The sequence below is a fragment of the Condylostylus longicornis genome, unplaced genomic scaffold (genome assembly GCF_029603195.1).
Source record: "Condylostylus longicornis isolate FDR11 unplaced genomic scaffold, ASM2960319v2 ptg000013l, whole genome shotgun sequence".
Lineage (NCBI taxonomy): Eukaryota > Metazoa > Arthropoda > Insecta > Diptera > Dolichopodidae > Condylostylus > Condylostylus longicornis.
This window is the reverse complement of record NW_026577982.1, coordinates 8821908-8842795: the sequence shown is the minus strand read 5'-3', so window position 1 is coordinate 8842795 and position 20888 is coordinate 8821908. Positions and strand designations below refer to the sequence as shown.

Genomic DNA, 20888 nt, shown 5'->3' with positions numbered 1-20888 from the left:
TCTTTTTGGTTTTTGAGTATTTAATCCTAATCTATTCCTTTCGATTCTAATTAATGTAATCAAAAATAAATTTAAATGCATGACCAATTTTTATTATAAAATGAAAACCAATTCAATTGATTTTCAATTAAATAAAATGTAAATAAAATAATTTAAGGGTTTTTTTTGTTTTTGTTTTATGCATGCTCTTTGCTTTTAATAAATTCATCATTTTCATTAGGAAATTTTAGTTTTTTTTTTATTTTTTAAAGCAAATTACTTATAAGAATTTTTTTATTTATTTTTTGATAATTTAATATTTGAATTTTAAATGCTTAATAAAGTTGAAAAAGTATTTGTAATAAATTTCTAAATTGAATTATTAAATTTCTCTTTTCATAAATAAATTTCTAAGTAGAACTCAATGTAATGTTGAACCTCGCAGCCTAATCGTGTATTTTGCTTTTTAATCTCACTTTTTATTCACCTTCAAATCAGTGTTCTTATTTTTTTGCAATTGAATATTGCATTTTTCCAATAAGATTACTAATTTTTCTATTGAATTTTTTTTAATTTTTTCGCTACAATCTAAACTAAAATATCTACTGAAACTATCACCTTCAAAAACGGAGTGAATAAATGGTGATTAAATTTTGTATAATTATTTTTGAAAAAAATCTCACTCGAAATTTACATTGTCCAAATAAAATGATATTTACAAATTTTCTTCTCACTTGGCGAGTAAAATAGCGAGATACATGACCAAGCCTATATAAAGAAATGTTTGATTAATGTATTTAATCAAGTATCTAAGAAAATTTCATTATATTTTAATTTCAAATAAATAATTCGTAAATACTTTTCTAAAAAAAATTTAATTTTCATATTTAACTATCAATTAAAATTATTATCTTACTCAATTTTTGTAAGTTAATTTTTAAATTTTATTTTCCAAGAAAAAAAACTGAAGAAACTAAAATTTTTTACCCAATTATTATTTAAATGCTATTTATTTTTTACACATGCTTTTAAATTAGTTTTAATCTCATAAAGCTTCGTAACTAACAGCACATTTTGTTTGCACTTAACAAACTTATTTTTTTATATTTTTGAAAATCTTGCAATTTTTTATGCTATTTATGTATTTAATATTTTTTTTTTTAACTCATCGCCTACCGTTTATAGAATAATAACATTAATTGTATTTATTTTGATAGATTGAAGGTTTAGGCCTAATATACACAATTTGTAATCTGGTTTCAAAATTGTTTTGAGTTAAATATTCAAAAAAGGTTTTTTTTTTTGTATTAGCTTTTAAAGCTTCGCTTTTTGTTCGAAAATCAACCATAAATGAAAAAAACAAATATGTTATTTAAGCTATTGTGACAAAGTGAAATAAATTAATACGTTATGTTAAAAAAATTTATAAATGTGGGGCTCGTGTAGAAAGAATAGGTTAGATTGACCAAATTATTCGTTTATAATAATAACTCATACACACCATATTATTCAAAAATAATAATTTAAATGCCTTATGTTACCATCTAATATAGGCAATACTGATCCTGGCGTTGCTGATGATGGTGATATAAATTTTGATAGACTATCACAAAGAAGTTCAATTAGTAATATATCGTATGCACAAGAACATAATATCAATAATTCACCTACTATAAATCGCCCGAGTGTTACCATATCATCGCAAAATAATTTTTCGAATGGTGTTCCCGAAAACAAAAATGTTCCACAAAATGGTGATAAATCAATGGGTAATCAAAATAATTCAAATTCAAATATAAATGTAAATCAAATGGATTCAGATAGTACACCTTCATTAAAAAGAAGAATATGGGGTAAGACTCGTGTTCCACTTCCAATACCAGAACGATCAGAAGATGAATTACTTAAGAATGGATCTCAAAAGTATGATATCCGAAATAGTCATTTTGAAAATGAAGACCACGATGTTGTATTACGAGCAAAAGATGAACCTATTTTACAAGAAAGCCGAAATTCTCAGATGTTAGATGTCCCTGAAACACATAAACCGAAACCTCGCCAATTTCTTCCAAGTAATACCGATGATGATTTTGCTTTAGATAATTTATCTTGCAATAGTTCACCATTCAGTTCGTTAACTTCACAATCTTATTATGATTATAATCCTAATAATGATTCTGTTCGTTTATCTAATAAAGTGGAAGAAGACGATGAAGATAGTGGTTTTGGAACATTTAGTAGAGGAGATTCAAAACGAAGAGCATCCAGAAAAAAGTATTTTGCACCAGTACTAAAAGAAAGAGAAATTGAAAAAAGATTTGAAGAATCGATGCATAATGTAGAAAAAGAAATAATTATTGATTTTGAACCACAAAATAATTCTAAATTTGAAGAAAATAAAAATGAAATTGAAATAAATTCAGACACGGAAATTTCCGCAAATCCGATGTATTATAGCGACAACTTCTTCAAGAAACCTGACCCACCAGCTAGAAGAGTTAAAAATAGTCAAATTCACAACAGCCCGAATTTTGTAAAAATTGAGCATGAAAATATTTCTGCTGAATATCAATTTGCAGAAAAATATGAAAAGGTCAATCCTGAAAGTATTGCTATTTCTACAAACAAAGCTAAAATTATCGAAACCAGAAATGAAGAAGTTGTAAAATTCAACACTGGTGTTGCCGAAATTACACAAGTTGCCCCTCCTCTAAAAGTTGAACTAGAAGATATTGATAATATTGCAACATATGAGCGGCAACCTGATACAGTCATAGAAAAATATCCATATTTTGTTAGCCATAAAAATGAGGTAAGTAATTTAACAATACAGCTTGAAAAACCATTTGAAGAAGAAAATGTGGAGATTCTGGGGTCTAAAAATGAAAGTGTACCTGATTTAAATGAATCAAATTGTAATAAAAATTGTGAAGTTCATGAGAATCAATATAAGTCTTTTCCGTTATGTGAGGAAAGTACCAATAAAGTTTCGGTATCTAACATTCGAAGTCGTTTTGAACAAAATTCTCCAAGAAATAATTCAATTTTGATTTCGTCTAAAGATAATTCAAAACTTGAATTAGAATGTTCTCAAGAAAACTCATATAATAGAAAATCATCAGAAATAAACATTAATTTAACTCTAATAACACCAGCAAACGAAGAAAAGGTATTTGAAAAAATGAAAATGGAACACTATGCTACTAAGACCATGCCTATTGAAAGATTTGAAAAAGCTCCTCTTCAAAGCAAAGCAGTGGAATATTCAATTGCTAGAGAACTCGGAATCGTTAAAGAAGAAGCATTTGCAGTAGAGTGTTGTACTAAAGAGGTAGTTGAAAACTTTACTTCACAAAACCTCGCTGTTAAATCGAATGTAGTTCAAATTCTTGAAGTAAAGAAGGAACAAAATGTTGCAGTTGAATGCGCCATTGCAGAGGTTTTCGAAAATGCCCATGTAAATAATATAGCAAACGAAATTTATGTCAAAGAACAGATCGAAACTCGCAATGAAGAAGATTTTGCAATTGAATGTAATATTGCTCAAGCGTTTGAAAATGCTGTAATAAAAAGTATGGCAAAAGAAACTTATGTCAAACAGGAATTTGAAAATCGGAAAGAAGAAAATCTTGCAGTTGAACTTAATATGGTAGAAGTTTTCGAAAATACAATGGTAAAAAATATTGCAAATGAAGCTTACGTTAAGAAATTATTTGAGACTCGGGGTGAACAAAATATTGCAATTGAATGTAACTTAGCTGAGGTATTCGAAAACGCGGTAGTTAAGAATATTGTAAATGAAGTTTGCGCTAGACAAGAAATGGCAACTCGCCTTGAAAGAAATCTTGTAGTTGAGTGTGGTTTCCCTGATGAATTTGAGAATGCTCAAGTGAAAAACATTACCAATGAACTTCATCTTAAACAAGAGCATGAGATTCGCAATGAAGAAAATATTGTAGTTGAATGCAGTTTCCGTGATGTTTCTGAAAACGCTAAAGTACAAAACATTGCAAATGTAGCTCACCTTAAGCAAGAGCACGAGATTCGCAATGAAGAACATATTGCAGTTCAATGTAGTTTCCCTGAAATTTTTGAAAGTACAAAGGAAGAAAATATGGTAGTCGAATCTTATATCAAGGATGAATCTGAAACTCTTACTGAAGAAAATTTTGTAATTCATTGTAATTCTGCTACAGCATTTGAAAATCTTAATTTCGAAAATGTCATTAAAGAGTCATATATTCCAAAAGTTTATGAAACTTGTACTGCTGAAAATATTGCTACATCAAGTTCAACTGCTGAACCATGTGAAAATTCTGTTGCCAAATCCATAATGACTAAGTTTGAAATTTGTGAAAATTTAGACTTCTGTAAAGAAGAAAATTTTGTAAACGAATGCCATCTTTCTGAAAGATTCGTAAAGGCTAATTCGCAAGAAATACTTCTAAAGATGAATATTCCAATAGTTAAAGATGTAGAAGATTTTGAGCATTTAAAAGTGGTTCCCTTTGCTGAAAATCCTAAGCAAATAAATATTATCCCAAGCGAAAATCTAGCTAAAGTCTTTAAGAAGACAGAATTCGAACATGTCGCAATAAACAATGTACAAAATTCTGATAACAGTAATGAAGAAAATATCACTAGTTGTGATACTCGTACTATTGATCGCTGTGAAACTGTTAATTCCAAAATAATCCTTGCCAATGAAAATGTAGTACAAATGAACGATACAATTGAATCACAAAAGACTGAAATTAATAAAGAAATAATCGAATTAAATAAAACCAAAGAAATTCAAAATATCAATTCAATTCCAATACCAAAGCCCCGATCTCCAGTAAATTTTAACGAAAGCCTATTAAATAAGTCTTCTTCAAATATTTTACAGATGATTGAGAATAAAGAAGAAGACTACTCCGATAGCAAATTCGAAAAATCCTTTAAAATTCCAAATTCCTCTTCAACAATTACTTCTGAAGATGAAGATGATTATGAGAGTCAGTATTCTGAGCCAGAATTAAAAACGAATAAATTAAATATAACCAAAAATGTTGGTAATGACTCACAAACAAAAACTGATTCAAAAGTTTTTCAATCAATTGATTTTGAGAGCAATGAGGCAAATACTAAAATACCAATTGCAAGGCCTCGAAACCCAAATGCAGAAGTTTTCAATAATTTAGCAGAAAGTTCATCATCAAATTGTTCTTCTTTAGAAAATATGTATTTAACAGTTGTTGTGCCAAAACGTGTGGGTGAGTATACTTCACAAAAAAAAAACCGTGTCAGTTAAAGAAATTGGTTGTGCCCATATATAATTTCTCTTTTTTGTTTTTAAATGTAGTTTGTGTATAAGTATTGAACGCGTAAAATATATTAGCGATTTTTAATCAGAGTAGGTATTGCTTATATTCAACTGGTACATAGAAAAGTAAATATAGGTGTTCATAGATAAGTTATTTTGCTTTCATATTTGTTGAGGTTTTGGTTTAAGAGAAAAAAAAATTATAAAGTTTTTCTATAAACGGTGTTCAGAATCAGAATTGTTAAAAATTAAAAATTTAAAGAAAAATTTTAGAATTAATTTTTATTTTTGAGAATAAAATTTGGTTTAAATTTTTAACTAATTACCAAATTAGATTTTAGAAGCTATAAGTATAAAACTGTGTTATAAATCTTCATAGTTTCTATTCACTAAAAAAACTAAGTTTACTGCTAATTCCACAGTTTCATTCACATTTTAAATTTTACATCTGTATCATTTGGTTAAGTTCCAAAAATAATCTTATAGTTGTCAAAATCTTTTAATATTTAATAATTTTTAGGCAATCAAGATCCCGGAGTCATTGAAGATGATGATGAATTTGTTTTCGACAAATTGTCACATAAAAGTTCAGGAAGTTCATTAAATATTTCACGCGGGCATAATGACTATAATCATAGAATTCCATCACCAGTTATTTCAAAAGAAGAAGATCGTAATAGTTCAAAAATACCATCACCACCAGCCAAACCACCACGTAATGCATCTGATCAAAAACTTGATGAATGGGAATCAAAATTATATGGCAATCATCTAGAGATTGGTAGTACAGATTCATTGAAACGAAGATCATGGGGTAATAATCGTATTCCATTAAATACGGCTGAAGAAAATGAAGAACCTTATGAAGATGTTAAGCTATCACCATCAAGTAACACTAGTTCAAATGGAATAACTAAAAATGAGACAACGATGAATGATATTAATATTTCTCCAAAAACTGGAGTAAAATCTCAACAACGTAATGACGTTATATTAGAAACTCCTGAAATGAATCAAAGTAAAGAAAATATTGAAAAAATTTCTGAGGAGAAACCAGTATCACCAAAAATAGCTGTAACAAATGCTGAAGTAACTGAAAAAAAAGAATCAAAATTAGAAAAATTGCTTAATAAGTCACCACTTTTGAGAACACAATCTCGTGAAGCGTTGGATAATTCTGATTTGAACATCAATAAGAGGTCGTCAACAAATAATGCTAAAGTAAGACCAAGAGCATTACCAAGAAGTGATACGATTAGTATATTTACCGATGATGTAATACAAAGCCCAGAAGATGCAAAAGAAATTCGTGAAAAATTAAAAAAAGACCAAAAAGAAATCAGTGAGAAGACTGAGAAAATCGAAAAGAAACACAGATTTGGTAAATTTAAATATTTCGCTAAAAGAGGTATAAATTTTTTTCTTTAATTATTTTATAAAATATTGAATATTATTTTTATAACTTATAGGTGAAAGTAAAAATGATTTAATTGAAGAAAATGGTTTCCATGGTGAAAGGCACAATCCAATAGGGCATGAAAATTTCAGTGAAAATGAAAATTCATTACCAGAATTATCACCAGAATTATTAAACAAATATGATGGAAAGTCAAGAGAAGTAAGATCAAAATGAAGTTGAATATATAAATTCAAAAAAAAAAAAAAAAATATAAAATATTGTTAAAACTTTCCATAATATTAATAATTTTTTATTTGTTTATTAATTTTTAGGACATTATTTTAATAGCTGATAGTTTTGAAAAAGAAATGGTAATGGAAAGAAATCGTGTCAAAGAATTAGAAGAATATTTGGATAATTTATTGTTAAGAGTTATGGAAACTCATCCAAAAATATTACAAAATCCTTATAGAACAACATCAACAAAAAGGTATTCACCTTTTTACAGATCTAAATAAATAACTAACATTTATTAACGATTTATTAAAAAAAAAAAGATTAATTAAAAGTTTTCAAAGATTTTCTTCTTTTAGCGGATAACTTGCTTTTATTTTGGGAGATTATTATGTGCCTTTTTCTGCTAATTTTGGGCAATAATTAAAAATTTTATATAAATAAAAACAGCTAAATTTAAAAAAAAAAAAATAAATTGCCTTTTGTTTTGCATAAATTATATCGCCTTATTTTGTAATAATCATGTTTAGTTTAAGAATAATACAAAAATAGACAACTCCAAACAAAAAATATAAAAAACACATTAAAATTGAAAAAATACATATAAAAAAGACAAATAATATTTAAAATATTAATTAATATTAATAAAATGTTAATTCAATATTAAATTGCTAAAAGTATTCATATTAAACATAATTATATTACTATTTAAAAATTTGTTATAAAAAAAAAGACAAACGAGTAAATTTAAAAATGCATTGATTACAGACAATGTAAATTTGTTAATTAAATTTAAAAAAATTATTTTAATATTTATGCAAATATAAAAGTATTTGTAATATTTATTCAACTCATTTCCTAAAGTTTTTATAAATAATATATTTTATTTATCTAGTTTTTGATTTTATAATAAATTGTTATAAAACTTTATACTAGGAAATAAAACTGAAACAGTTTCAAAACTAAATAAAATACTTACTAAAAATAAAAAAAAGAAACTTATTTATGCATTTTTAAATGAAACTCACACAAAATTAGGCCTGTGTAGTTAGTTATAACATAATTTAATATAAAAAATTAAAAATATAAATTTGAAAACTTCCAAATAGAAACAAAAAAAAGCTATAGTAAATTAAATATAATACAAAAAAAAAGATAAACAAAAAATTAATTTCCACTACATTTTTGCATGCAAATAATTTTAATATTTTTGCTAACTTTAAAATCTTAATAATTCTTATTAAAATGTATATAAAAACTTGTTCTAAATTATCTTATAACAAGCTGGAACTAAATTGTCACGATAAACAAGTTTATATATGCATATAAAATGTATAAATTTATCAAAATTTAAATTTTACTAGAAATTAATAAATTTCTCTTCTATTTAACAAACAAAACACAAAATATTCAATTAATATCATTAACTCTAATATTTCAAAAGTCATAAACTTTGAAATTCTTTAAGAAATTTAAACATCAAAATTATCTTAAACACTTAATTAGAAATTCAGTAAATATAAAATGAAAAAAATTATGTGAAACTAATATAAGGGAATTTAATTGTACCTATTTAAAATTATTTACGTTTTATGTTCTTTCTATATAATTATAAGTTAATAATAAATTTAAAAAAAAATGTGTCAAGAATTTGTATTTAATTAAAAAAAAAAACATTGTTCAAAATAAACTTTCAGTTAATTTTTTGTAATTAAGATAAATAAAATTATTACATTAGTAAAAATAAAATTTAGAATCTTTAATACTTATTTTTTTTTTATTAATATTGTATATTACATACTAACAATTTAAATACGGATTTAAAAAAATTATTGATGCCATAAATTTATTAACCAAAATTGGAAAAAAGGTTTGCAAAACAAACTATTTATTTAACTATGATTTAAAAATTTCAACATTTTCATATTATGAACTAATAATGGGTTTTTTTTATTAAACTTTAATTTAAAATTAAAAATCTTTAAATGAAAAAAATCAAAATATCACAATATTACACTCATTATAAATTAACTGGCTTTTAAAATTCATTTGATGCCTTCTCATTCTGTTATTGGTTTAAAATTTTTGAAATTTCTAAATTTTTAAATAGGCCTCAAATTATTGTGTTGTTAAAATGTTTGTTTGTTTAATTATTTTTTTTTTGGTACTAACTTTTTTTTTTGAAAATTAGAAATCTAAGCACTTAAATTATTTTAATATTTGATTTAATTGGAATTTAATTAAATTAATATAATTAATTATATGTATGTTTATTATTTAGAATTAAGTAATTTTAAATGAATTTAATATTTGTCTTTTATGTAAAATTCATTGATTGAGATATTGATATTTTATTTGTTAATCGATGATTACATTTAAAATTGCACTTACAGTTTTTATTTTTTGCCCCATTCTAATAATTTCACTCTTAATATTATTTATTAGAATATTAAGGTTCAATGTACAATATCATATTGATTATTATATAATTTTTTTAAATTATTATAATAATTATAATAGGTAGTTTACGTTTTTAAAGAATAAGATTTTGACTATTTTGATCTTTTAACAACTTTTTGTCCAAATTATTTGATTTACATAATTAATATGTTTATTTTTCTTATTTTAAAATTTTTTACTTTTATTAAGGAATCTTACATTTTTAAAGCTTGTTTTAAGTAAATTTCACGATAAAATTTTAGCAAGTGTGTTTTTTCTTTGAGTGTTTTGTTTAATTAAATCTAATTCTAATTTTATAATTTTATAAAATACTGAATTATATAAATACATGTTTTTAATTCAGTTTTTAGGTTTCCAATTAATTTTTATTTTTATTATTTTTCATTTTCTCCATAAATATTTATTTACATATAAAGCTGAAAAGAAGGACGGAACTGCAATTTTTCTTTGCTTCGATGATATTGTATTTTGAACTTAAATAATTGTTATTTTGTCGGGATGTGTATTAGTATGTCTCAACCATGTTTATATTTTGTAAGAATTTTTCTTTTCTTGTAAAAATTTGTTTTAATATAAGTAATTTCACAGTTTGATAATAAATTAATGAGGAAAAAAAAATTGCTTTTTATATTCTTTTTACGATTTTATTTTATAAATTTAATTCAATGTAAAAATGTTTTCATAATTCATATTTCTGAAAATGAAGTTCTTAAGATTAGATTTACAAAATTTAAAAAACTCTACATTAGATTTGTACATTTAGTTTTCAATTCTTAAGTTCTAACCATAAGAATTGCATTTTCAGAAATACCCAATTTTAAAAATGCACAATTTTTTTATTTGAGCACCAAGAAAAACCTTGTTAAATGTATTCTCAATTTTTTTCAACCTGATTTTGTGTTTCAATGGAATATATTTATTTTTTATCAAAAGATGAAATAATATTCCTTTTTTTCTTGAAAAGATTTTGGGATGCAATTAGGAAATCGTTTGATGATGGCAACCAATCTATGAAACAGTGCAACATATGTTCAATACTGTAAAACTTAATAATTGACTACATGTATAAAGATATACTCTGTTGAATAAAAATATTAAAACACAAAATGGTTTTTTTTTAATTTAAATAAAAGTTATATTTAATAAATAATAATTCTTGTATTTAGTAGTATACAATGAAATTGTATTTAGTAGAGTGTAAGAAAATTAGTTAGTATAAGAATATTTACACAAATTTTTACTTTTCCTTCAAGAATGTGAGTTTCGTGTGGTCTCAACACGGGATTTTTAATAATTCAGATATTTACTTAAAGTTCTAACTAAAACATTATTGCAGGAGTAGGGGACCTAACAGGTTTGCTTTTTTGAGAATTTTAATATTAAAAATTTTTCGAAATGTTTTTTTGTGCAATTTTTGATGAACTTAAAATATTTTTTCAACATTCAAAAAAACTTTAAAAATACTTAAGAACTTTAAGCATGATAATAATTTCGAACGTGCTACTTTTGTAGTAAAGATTTATCGAACGTGCAGCAGCACTTAAAAATTTTGTAGCTTCGATTTATTCAAAATGCTTTATGTTGAAGATCTAATTCAGGACAGAATTTAAAAATTCGCAGATTAACTTGTTTAACAAATTGAATTTCCAACAGCAATGTACATTCACTACATCCTCTTTAACTTAGCCGTTCAAAGAGAAGTAACCCATTCTTTCATGCTTAAAGCTTTTTTGAAAAATTATTCTTAAAAATTTTGAAATTATAATTATCAACCTGTCCATAACAACCTGTTTTTAATAATTTAATAATAGATTATATCCGTACAATTATGACAGATTCAAATCAAATATTTGTTCAATTATGTATTTAAATTTGAAATGTAATTTATGGTTAGTAACAGTTATCAACATTCAATTAATTTCTGAACGAACCCTAATTTATTTCGTCGTGCCATCTATTTTTCATAACAAAATATAATAATTGACATTTCAATTGTGTTTTAATAATTTGACATTTTGAATGACATTTAATCAGTAGACAGCTGAAAAGAGAAAAATAAAATTTTTCTATTCGTTGTTGGAAATCCGCGTGTTCAACATTTAAGCATTTTTCTTTTTTCTCGTAAAGAATTTTATTTAAATTCTATTAAAAAATAGTACTTAAGTTAAAATAATATAAAAAAAATAAATTTATTATTGAATTATTATTGCAATTGTGTAAATATTAATAGTGATAATAATTGTTAAACTTATAATGAGTGAAAATCGTGAGGTAATTTTAGAGCTAATAAAAGAGCAAGGAGAATTAGTGAGAAAATTAAAAGCTGCAAAAGAACCAAAAGAAAGGGTAAAAAAATTTTAAATATCGTATTTTCTAATTAAAAATCTATTTTAAATTTTAATAAAAATCAAAGTAAAAAAATAAGAAAAGTTGCACTCATTTAATATTTAATATTGCACTTTAAATTTTGTTTTCTGAAGAAATTAGTCGTGTTGGCATTTTATTCTAATTATCAACGCTTTCAATTGAAATATTGGTGAATGGCTTTTGGTGGTATTTTGTCTATTATTAATTTCGCCTGCTTGATTTACCACACAATACATAATTGCACAATTTTTTTGCTTTATTGCATAGTTTCAAAACAGATAAAATGAAATAAGCTAAAAAAAAAAAATTACACAGAGGAATTTCGTTAATGAATAAATTTCTTGTTATTCATATGAGAAGTTTGTTGTATAGGAGTTGGTATTGATTTGGCAATTTTTTTTTTTGCACCAACAAAACCTTAAGTTTTACAATTTGTTTCCGATTTTAAGATCTTTGAAGTTTTTGTTCTATTCAAGGTTGATTTGCTTTTGTACTTATTTTTTTTTAAAGAGATTAATGCCTGTCAGCTGAAGGCTATGATTTAAAGAAATAATTTTATTTATTATTCTTATTATAAAATTTACCTTTAAGGCTTATAAGTATTTATTTTATCACCTTTTTTGACTGTACACTTAAATTATTAAAATATTTTTGATAAAATGTCAAAAATTAAATTTCAATTACTTATGTACATTTTTATTGAATTATAAGATCCGGTTATTAGTAAGTGCAGCAATAAAATAAAGAAAAAAAATGTGAATGAATTCCAATAAGACTGTAAATTATGTTATTCAGTTAGCCAATTTGTCTGCATACCAACAAATGTATCGGCGAATTTTAAATCAATTCCATAATTACATACTCTTTTTTTCCTTTTTTTCTTTTTGCTATATTATGAGTTTTTTACTGCCTATCCTACACGTTTCTTAATATTAACTTGCGAATTTATTTTTAGAAATCATCTGATATTTATAATTGACTGGTTTATACCGGTTGTCTTGCTCCCCAACAAAAAAAATATTCTAGATAAGAATTAAATTAGGTAGGTTCTAAGAATTAATTACAAATTTATAATAATTATAGTTCTTGTTTATGTAGAAACCAGATTTCAAAACAAAAGCGATAAAATTAAAATTCAAAAATTCAGAACAAGTACTAATGTACCTAGCTACCTAAATAGGCGCATACCTAATGCAAATAGAAGTTAGAAGATGGTGTTTCTAATTCAGTTTTGCATATTGTGTGACATTCGTGTTTTAATATGCAAAGATTTCATTCTTAAATTTTACGATACACAATATCTTTAACACGTGTTTGCTAAACTAATAGAATGTCACACATATGTTTCAATAACAATTTTACTATCTAGTATTACCTAATTTTATTGACACCGGTTTTTATTTAAATTATTTGTTTTTTTGTTTTGGTCAACGAATTCGTCTCGTTGGATTATTTTTTTTGTTTTTGTTAATCTATAATCATGTTGGTCACAATAAAAGTTTGCTAGACTAAAAGTTTTATTTCTTGTTTATTAATATGTAAATAAAAAAGGTATGTACATACCTACTTATGTTAATTTATTGATTTCTATTTAAAGGAAGGTCGACAAGAAATAATACTAAGTTTCAAATATTTTATATAAATATGAAATTATTTAATATGTAGTGTTTATTTTTGAAAATGAACACAAAATTTTATATACCTACAAATAAAAAATTTTCATATTAAATTTTAAATTAAATTTTTTCTCCGGTACCTATTAAAATACCTATTATCCTACAAAAATCCAATTTATTGAGAGCTATTTAGGAGAAATATGAAACCGTCAGTAAACCAAAATTTGTAAATTGAGTTTATAAAACCTATCTGCGACGATAGTCCTGCAATCGAAAATTTATATTTATTCCTAATTAGAAATAAATAAATTATTGTGGTCATAAAAATATATTAATTTTTATACCCAATGAGTTTGACCCCATGAGTTTGAGCTGTTAAAACTTTCAATACTTTCTAACAATTATTTTATAATACCTACTTAAATATAAGAGTTTATTTTCTATAACAATATTCTGTAAATAACTAATATTATTAATCATATATACAGTGTGTTTCGTATCTATGTAAATGTGCTGTTATATGCCATTGTATATACCCTCATGAATAGAAAGAACTTTTGTATGGAGATGATGAAGTACAAAATTTTGGTATAAAAAAATTAATTATGCAGTATACTTTATTGTTTTAAATATAATTCCTGAATCATAATAGGTGATATAAAGTGACTAATATTCGAAATTAAAGCTCGGTTAGCAGGGTTGCCAGCTGTGCTACGTTAAAATGAAAGGATAACTTTTTAAATATAAAATTTAAAAATTTTAATTTTTCGATAGTTTTGTGAGATTCCGAAATCTGAACAGATTATAATTAATAAAAATATTCATGAGAAAGCCCATATTTTGAATTTTTCAAAATTATATTTAATAATGGACACAGAAACGGAGTTATACTTACTTGGAAATTACAAAATGTAAAAAAATATAGTCGATATTGATTTTAAACCTCTACAACTTCTTATGTAAACATTGTTTCCGTTCAGTTGTAAAGTTTTGTCTGCATATAGGGGTTTATGCAATGTCATATAACAATGAATGTATATACGAGACATTCTGTATATAGTATACTAAATTTTTATATAATTAATTTTAGAAAATCAAATCATTTACTTAATTAATTATACATAGTAATTATGAAAATTCCATTTTTCCATTATCATCCATTAAGTATTTAATTAAGTTAAAAAATAAATAATTTTTTGTGCTGTGGTTTATAGTGGAGTGTTGGTAAATTAAATATAAAAGATTAAAAATAACAACAATTAATATTAAACATTGAAAAAAATAAACAAATTAATATTATAATAAAGTTAAAATGTTTATTAAAAAAAAAAAACAAAACAAAAATATTACTTTATTTAAAAAGACGCAACGTTTTTACATTCATTCACATTGAAAAATGAAAAAACAATTTTATTTTTTTAAAATTTAAAATCAAATTTTATTATAAAATTTTATAAAAACTCTCTTATATTTGGTTTACCTCCACTTTAGTACCATTTATTTTTAATTTAATTATAAAATTTATTTTTAATATTGTTGTAGAAAAAAAATTAATAATTAAATTTATTTTTTTTTAGAAAAAAAAAAAATATTTTAATTATAAAAGTTGATTAGAATTTAAAATATTTTTAATTTAATTATAATTTTTTAATTTTTTTCCAATTTTCTTATTTATAAAATGTTTGTAATGAAAATGCATGTTATTTTAATTAAAATATAATTTTATTATTTTAAATTTTTATGAAAAAAAAGATAGAAAAGAATGAAAAATCCCAATATAGCACATAAAAAACTTCATATAAGAGAATAGAAAAAAAATTCTAATCAGATCGTTATTATTATTATTCTTATATATTATAGGTATTTTAAAACTATAATTAAAATAAGAATTGAATAATTCATAAAAGAAATCGTTCAACTTTTCGAATTTTTTGGCAATTTAATTCCAATAAAATTATTTAATTAAAAAATATTAAAAAGAAAAATAAAAAAAAATGTTGCGTCAATTAAATTTCTACGGTTCAACAAAGAATTTACTGAGTGAGCTTTGGTATATTAAGAAGAAACTGGTTCAACAAAGTTCATATTTACCAGATCGATTGATTAATATTAAAAATTATTCATTTTATAAAAGAGATCCTAATGATAACGATGTGATTGAACAACAAATTCAACAGGTTAGCTAATTATTAGTTTTTTTTTTTTTTCTTAAATGTTTCTTAAATTTGTTTTCTATTGCATTTTGTTATTCTCAATTAATTTTATTTTTAAATTTGGTTTTTCTTTGCTTACACTTATATAATTAAAATATTCAACTATATTTTGGTAGAATTTACATTTACATTATTTTATTTTAACAAATTCTTAATAATTAATTTTTAATTATGGTTATTTGTTTTAATTTTATTTTGATTGTATTTTATTACTTAACCTAAAAGAAAAATATTTGTTCTTATACAAAAATTTCCCATTTCATATATTGCAGATTGATGAAGAAGTTGCAAAACTTCTTGCTCTTAAAGCAAAACTAAATGATGAACAACCATCACCACATAAGTTTACTTTAAAAACTCCAAAAGGTACTAGAGATTATGGACCACAACAGATGGCATTACGGCAAAGTGTTTTAGATAAAATTGTTTCTGTATTTAAAAAGCATGGTGCTGAAGCAATTGATACTCCTGTTTTTGAACTGAAAGTAAGACAATTTCTTATATTACATAATATTACATTTAAATAAATTTATATTCACAATATTATTATTTAAAAAAAAAAACACACAATTTCTTTTAATTTTAGGAAGTATTAACTGGAAAATATGGTGAAGATTCCAAATTAATTTATGATTTAAAAGATCAAGGTGGTGAAATATTATCATTACGTTATGATTTAACTGTACCATTAGCTAGATATTTAGCTATGAGTAAAATTTCTTCTATAAAACGTTATCATATAGCTAAAGTATATCGTCGAGATAATCCAGCTATGACAAAGGGTCGTTATCGTGAATTTTATCAGTGTGTAAGAGATTTTCAAAAAAAAATACTCTTTCTTTTAATTTTTTATTTCTAATCAAAATGAATTTTTAAAGGATTTTGATATTGCGGGCTCATATGATCCAATGATACCAGATTCAGAATGTGTAAAAATTGTAGCAGAAATTTTGGATATTTTAGATATTGGAGAATATGTTATTAAATTAAATCATCGTCAACTATTAGATGGTATGTTTGAGGCATGTGGTGTACCAGTTGATAAATTTCGAACTATATGTTCTTCGGTAGATAAATTAGATAAGGTAAAATATTCTAGAACATGATATTTTTTTCAATATACTTAATTGCTAAAACAAATTTTTTAAAATTTAAATTTTAGACACCATGGACTGAAGTACGAAAAGAAATGATAGAAGAAAAAGGTCTCGATGAAATAAGCGCTGATAAAATTGGACAATATGTACAATTGCACGGCGGTTTGGAACTTGTTGAAAAATTATTACAAGATGAAAAATTATCAAAAGTTAAATCAGCTGTTGCTGGCTTAGAAGCAATGAAACTATTACTGACATATTGCCACAGTATGGGATTAGAAAAGAAAATCTTATTTGATTTAAGTTTAGCTCGTGGTCTTGATTATTATACTGGTGTTATTTATGAATGTGTTTTGAATTCTGAACCTAAACCATCCATTAAAAATGGTGTTCCTAATAATAAAGATGAAGATGAAGAACATGGAACGGTTGGATCAGTTGCAGGTGGTGGACGTTATGATAATTTAGTTGGAATGTTTTCAAAAAATAAACAAGTTCCATGTGTTGGAGTTTCAATTGGTGTTGAAAGAATTTTTTCTGTAATTGAAGCAAAACATATTGCTGAGGGTAAAAAAATTCGTACAACTGAAGTTGAAGTTTATGTAGCATCTGCTCATAAAGGATTACATGAAAAACGTTTGAAAATTATAAATGATTTATGGGATCAAGGAATTAAGGTAAATAAATTCATAATTAATTCTCAATATTTTTAATGATTTTAATACTTATCTATGTCAATTTTTTTTTTTTAGGCTGAGCATTCATATAAAGCTAATCCAAAACTTTTAGCGCAATTGCAATATTGTGAAGAAAATAGCATACCATTTGCTATTGTTTTAGGTGATTCTGAATTAGAACGAGGTGTAGTAAAATTACGTGAAGTTTCAACTAGAAAAGAAGATGAAATTCAATTGGATATGTTAGCTGAAGAGATAAAAAAGAGAACACGATAAATATTAACCAAAACTTTTTTAAATATAATCATGAACGTATACTCCAAATAAAATTAAATGAACAATTAAATGTTTCATAGCATTTTGAAAAAAAAAATTATTACTCCATTATTTATTTTTGAATTTAATTGTAGAGAAAAAAAAGAATCACAATATTTATATTTTAAGAATAATTTAATTTCTTTATAATTAAGATGTATCGTAAAAAATTGTGTTATAAATCAAATTTAATAATTTCTTATGTATTCATTTTGAATTTACATTATAATTGGCAGTGAAACATAATATTTAGCATATTGATCAAAAAAAAAAATAGAAATAAAATTTTTAAGTTGCTGAACGAAATTATTACTTAATACTTATAATTTGTATTCATTTCAATGTGTTAATTTTCTTATTAGCCATGGGTCAAATGAAATTGGGATATCCGAGAATAAAAATTTTTAGATTAAATTTTTATTTACTATGTTACGTTAGGTATAGGATGTAAACCAATTTTGCGTCATTATTGAAAATATTTGATGTTTGTAACATAGATTGGGAATATTGATTGTGGTTATAGTATATTATATATGTATATTATAAATATAAAATATATTACAAAACAAAAAAATAAAATGAACAGAGTAGTAAGAGTAAGATATTATCTGAAAGTACATTGGAACAAAGTACATTATAATTAGAAAAGAAGACGCTATAAAATCAAGGTAAACAACAGGAATTCTTAAAGACAATCCTTGTTAAATTTATTAAATTAAATCTTAATTATTAGTATATTGTATATTTTATAATATAATATTCTGAAAATATTCTATTCTATATAATTTATTTAATACTAAAATCATAATTAAGAAAATTAATTACAATTTAACTTTATATAATTTTTTTCTTATTTTCATATTACAGGTTTTAACTATTGAATTATTGGAAGAAAATTATAGTTATTATAATAAAATATCGAAATGCCGAATAGAACATCTACAAGCAATTGTCGGCGAAAAATTAATAAAAAACTGAAACTTTCTAAATATATACGATTATTTCATTTATTGTGCTTTTATAATTAATAAATTTTTAGTATTCGATATAAATAATAATTTAATTAAAATTAATATCATTAAGGTTATTAGAATTATTATTGTAAAAATATTTGAGATATTTTTTAAGGAAATCAATTTTATCTATAAAATAATTAAAAATAAGAAACCTCAACCTCGCATTATAATGTCTGTAGATGTATACATCAAAAATAATTATAAGGTAAGTGCTATTTTATATTTCTTTATTAATATTTAATTAATTAATTATTTAGAAAATTGTCCATTTAAATTATTATGATCCTAGCTATTAAATACTTAAGATTTTCTTAAGCTCGAGTAGTTGTACTTTACTGTTTCGATTGAAGTAAAATATATTATATGTATCTATAGATTCATGATATGTACCCACAATTCTTGGTAATGGCAAGGTCTATATTATACCTTAATGGAACAGCAGATAATTTGTTAAAATATACCCTTTGTTTTATGTTCAAATTTCTCTTTTCAGGAAAATATCTACTTTGCAATCATAAATAAAATCAATTGACCCAAAATTCAAATTAAATCAAAAGTAATTATTTTTTAATTTTTTTTGTTTCAAAATTGTCAATGTGAAATATTAATGAAAAATTTAATTGAAAAATTCCATAAATACATAGCTACCTACCTAAAGTAAAATGAAAATAACAATCAAAACGTTGAGGCAGCAGGTGTATCACATAGAATCGAATGAAAGTGAAACGGTTCGAAATTTAAAGGAAAAATTGGAAATATTGTCAAATTATATTTTGCCAGCTAATCGAATGAAATTAATTTATAGCGGATTGATTTTAGAAGACGACAAACTTTTGTCTGAATACAATATAGATGAAAAAAAATTTATGGTTGTAATGATTCGTCCTGAAAATAGTAATTTTAACAATAACATTTCAACTTCAACTTCGCAACATAATAACGAAGGAAACTTGACTGAAGTAATTACGATTTCATCGCAACAATCCATTAATTCTATACAAAGTAACAATGAACAACAAATACAACCAATACTAGAAGAATCATCTCAACCATCAAATATACTTGAATATACTCAAAGTTTAACAGATCCAATTGAAATTGAAAATGCTATTTCTAATGTAATGAATGCTCTTAGATTTAGTCGAAATGAAGTTGAACAAGCATTTAATATTAGTTTTAATAATCCATATCGTGCAGTTGATTATTTATTGCATGGAAACTCTTGTATTGAAGTACAAAATCAAATTGAAACTAATTTATCTCATATTGAAAATATTAATGAACAAGTTCAACAATCAGCAATATCAGGAAATACAAATTCTCAATATCAGGAATCAAATCAACAAAATGCTACAGAACAAATTCATAGATCATCACCATTAGATTTTTTACGTAATAATCCACAATTTCAACAAATACGTGTATTGTTACAACAAAATCCGTCAATGATTGATTTTGTTATTCAACGAATTGGTGAAACAAATGTTGGTCTACTTGAATTAATTAGTCAAAATCAAGATGATTTTATTGATATGATAAATGAACCAATACAATTTCATAATAATTCTACAGTTGTTAACGAAAATGATACTGTAAATGAGAACGGTGTAGTTACAATCAGTGGAAATGATTGGAATGCAATTACAGGATTAATGGAATTAGGTTTTTCGGAAAGTGAATGTGTTGAGGCATATTTAGCTTGTGAGAGAAATGAAGAAATTGCTGCTAATTATTTATTAAGCAAGGATGATAATTTAAATGGAAATTGATAAGCATTTTTTCTTTGTTTAATTGTTCTACGTTTTTTTAAATTTTGGATTTACTTGAAAAAATAATATATGTAATTGTTATCTGACAACTTTTAATATTAATAATTTAATTAGAAAAATTTCATTGAAATTTGTTGTTAAATTTAAATTTTTATTATTCTCTATTAGAAATTAGTATGATCTTTTAGGATTTATAAATAAGTAGGTAGCTGCCAGCCCCATTGCAAACAATTTCAACGGCTTTATATAGAAAAATCTTTATTATGCATTGATATGCCTAGCATGTTACTAATAAAATTTTTATACTTTGTATTTTTATTGGGGATCTAACATATTCCTACATTGAATCTAGAGCACATTGTTGAAAATGAAAATGATTCACTTACAAAATAATGTAGATTTTCGTGGATCTATTCATTTCTCTTTCATAACATGTCAATA

The 20888-nt window shown here is 23.9% G+C and overlaps 3 protein-coding genes across 9 annotated transcripts in view; all 3 read left to right on the top strand.

Moving 5' to 3' along the window:
• The window catches only part of LOC129605240 (general transcriptional corepressor trfA), a 49650-nt gene extending 39178 nt beyond the window's left edge, over window positions 1-10472 (top strand). The window contains exons 4-9 of one of the 6 annotated variants that reach the window (XM_055514874.1): window positions 1533-3652; window positions 4868-5234; window positions 5805-6692; window positions 6754-6902; window positions 7016-7173; window positions 7253-8189. In XM_055514874.1, the coding sequence (XP_055370849.1) occupies window positions 1533-3652; window positions 4868-5234; window positions 5805-6692; window positions 6754-6902; window positions 7016-7173; window positions 7253-7283 (3713 nt within the window). In that variant the 3' untranslated portion in view covers window positions 7284-8189. Of the gene's footprint in view, window positions 1-1532; window positions 5235-5804; window positions 6693-6753; window positions 6903-7015; window positions 7174-7252; window positions 8196-9793 lie in introns of those variants that run through there. The other 5 variants (XM_055514875.1, XM_055514873.1, XM_055514871.1 and 2 more) reach the window with 5 other exon arrangements.
• A 988-nt stretch (window positions 10473-11460) lies between these two features.
• On the top strand, window positions 11461-17929 carry LOC129605371 (histidine--tRNA ligase, cytoplasmic). 2 transcript variants are annotated; one of them, XM_055515085.1, is made up of 7 exons: window positions 11461-11723; window positions 15221-15537; window positions 15846-16058; window positions 16160-16381; window positions 16452-16658; window positions 16736-17347; window positions 17423-17929. In XM_055515085.1, exons 2-7 carry the CDS (start codon window positions 15355-15357, stop codon window positions 17621-17623), a joined length of 1638 nt encoding a protein of 545 aa, XP_055371060.1. In that variant the 5' UTR covers window positions 11461-11723; window positions 15221-15354; the 3' UTR covers window positions 17624-17929. The 2 variants fall into 2 exon arrangements, with proteins under 2 accessions (XP_055371060.1, XP_055371061.1); XM_055515086.1 differs by lacking the exon at window positions 15221-15537 and having other exon boundaries at window positions 17423-17928.
• Window positions 17930-19340: 1411 nt separating this feature from the next.
• LOC129605618 (UV excision repair protein RAD23 homolog B-like) lies at window positions 19341-20435 on the top strand (the record flags this gene model as incomplete). Its single annotated transcript, XM_055515486.1, has 1 exon — window positions 19341-20435. A coding segment is annotated over exon 1 (1095 nt), but the record flags the coding sequence as incomplete, so codon positions are not given.
• Between the last annotated feature and the right edge of the window lie 453 nt (window positions 20436-20888).

What these genes read in the sequence shown, in the direction of transcription:
- LOC129605371 (XM_055515085.1), top strand. Translation starts at nt 15,355, where the DNA reads ATGTTGCGTCAATTAAATTTCTACGGTTCAACAAAGAATTTACTGAGT. An exon ending in CTCCTGTTTTTGAACTGAAA is followed by an intron (nt 16,059 to 16,159) that starts GTAAGACAATTT and finishes TTTTAATTTTAG; the next exon opens with GAAGTATTAACTGGAAAATA. An exon ending in CGGTAGATAAATTAGATAAG is followed by an intron (nt 16,659 to 16,735) that starts GTAAAATATTCT and finishes TTTAAATTTTAG; the next exon opens with ACACCATGGACTGAAGTACG.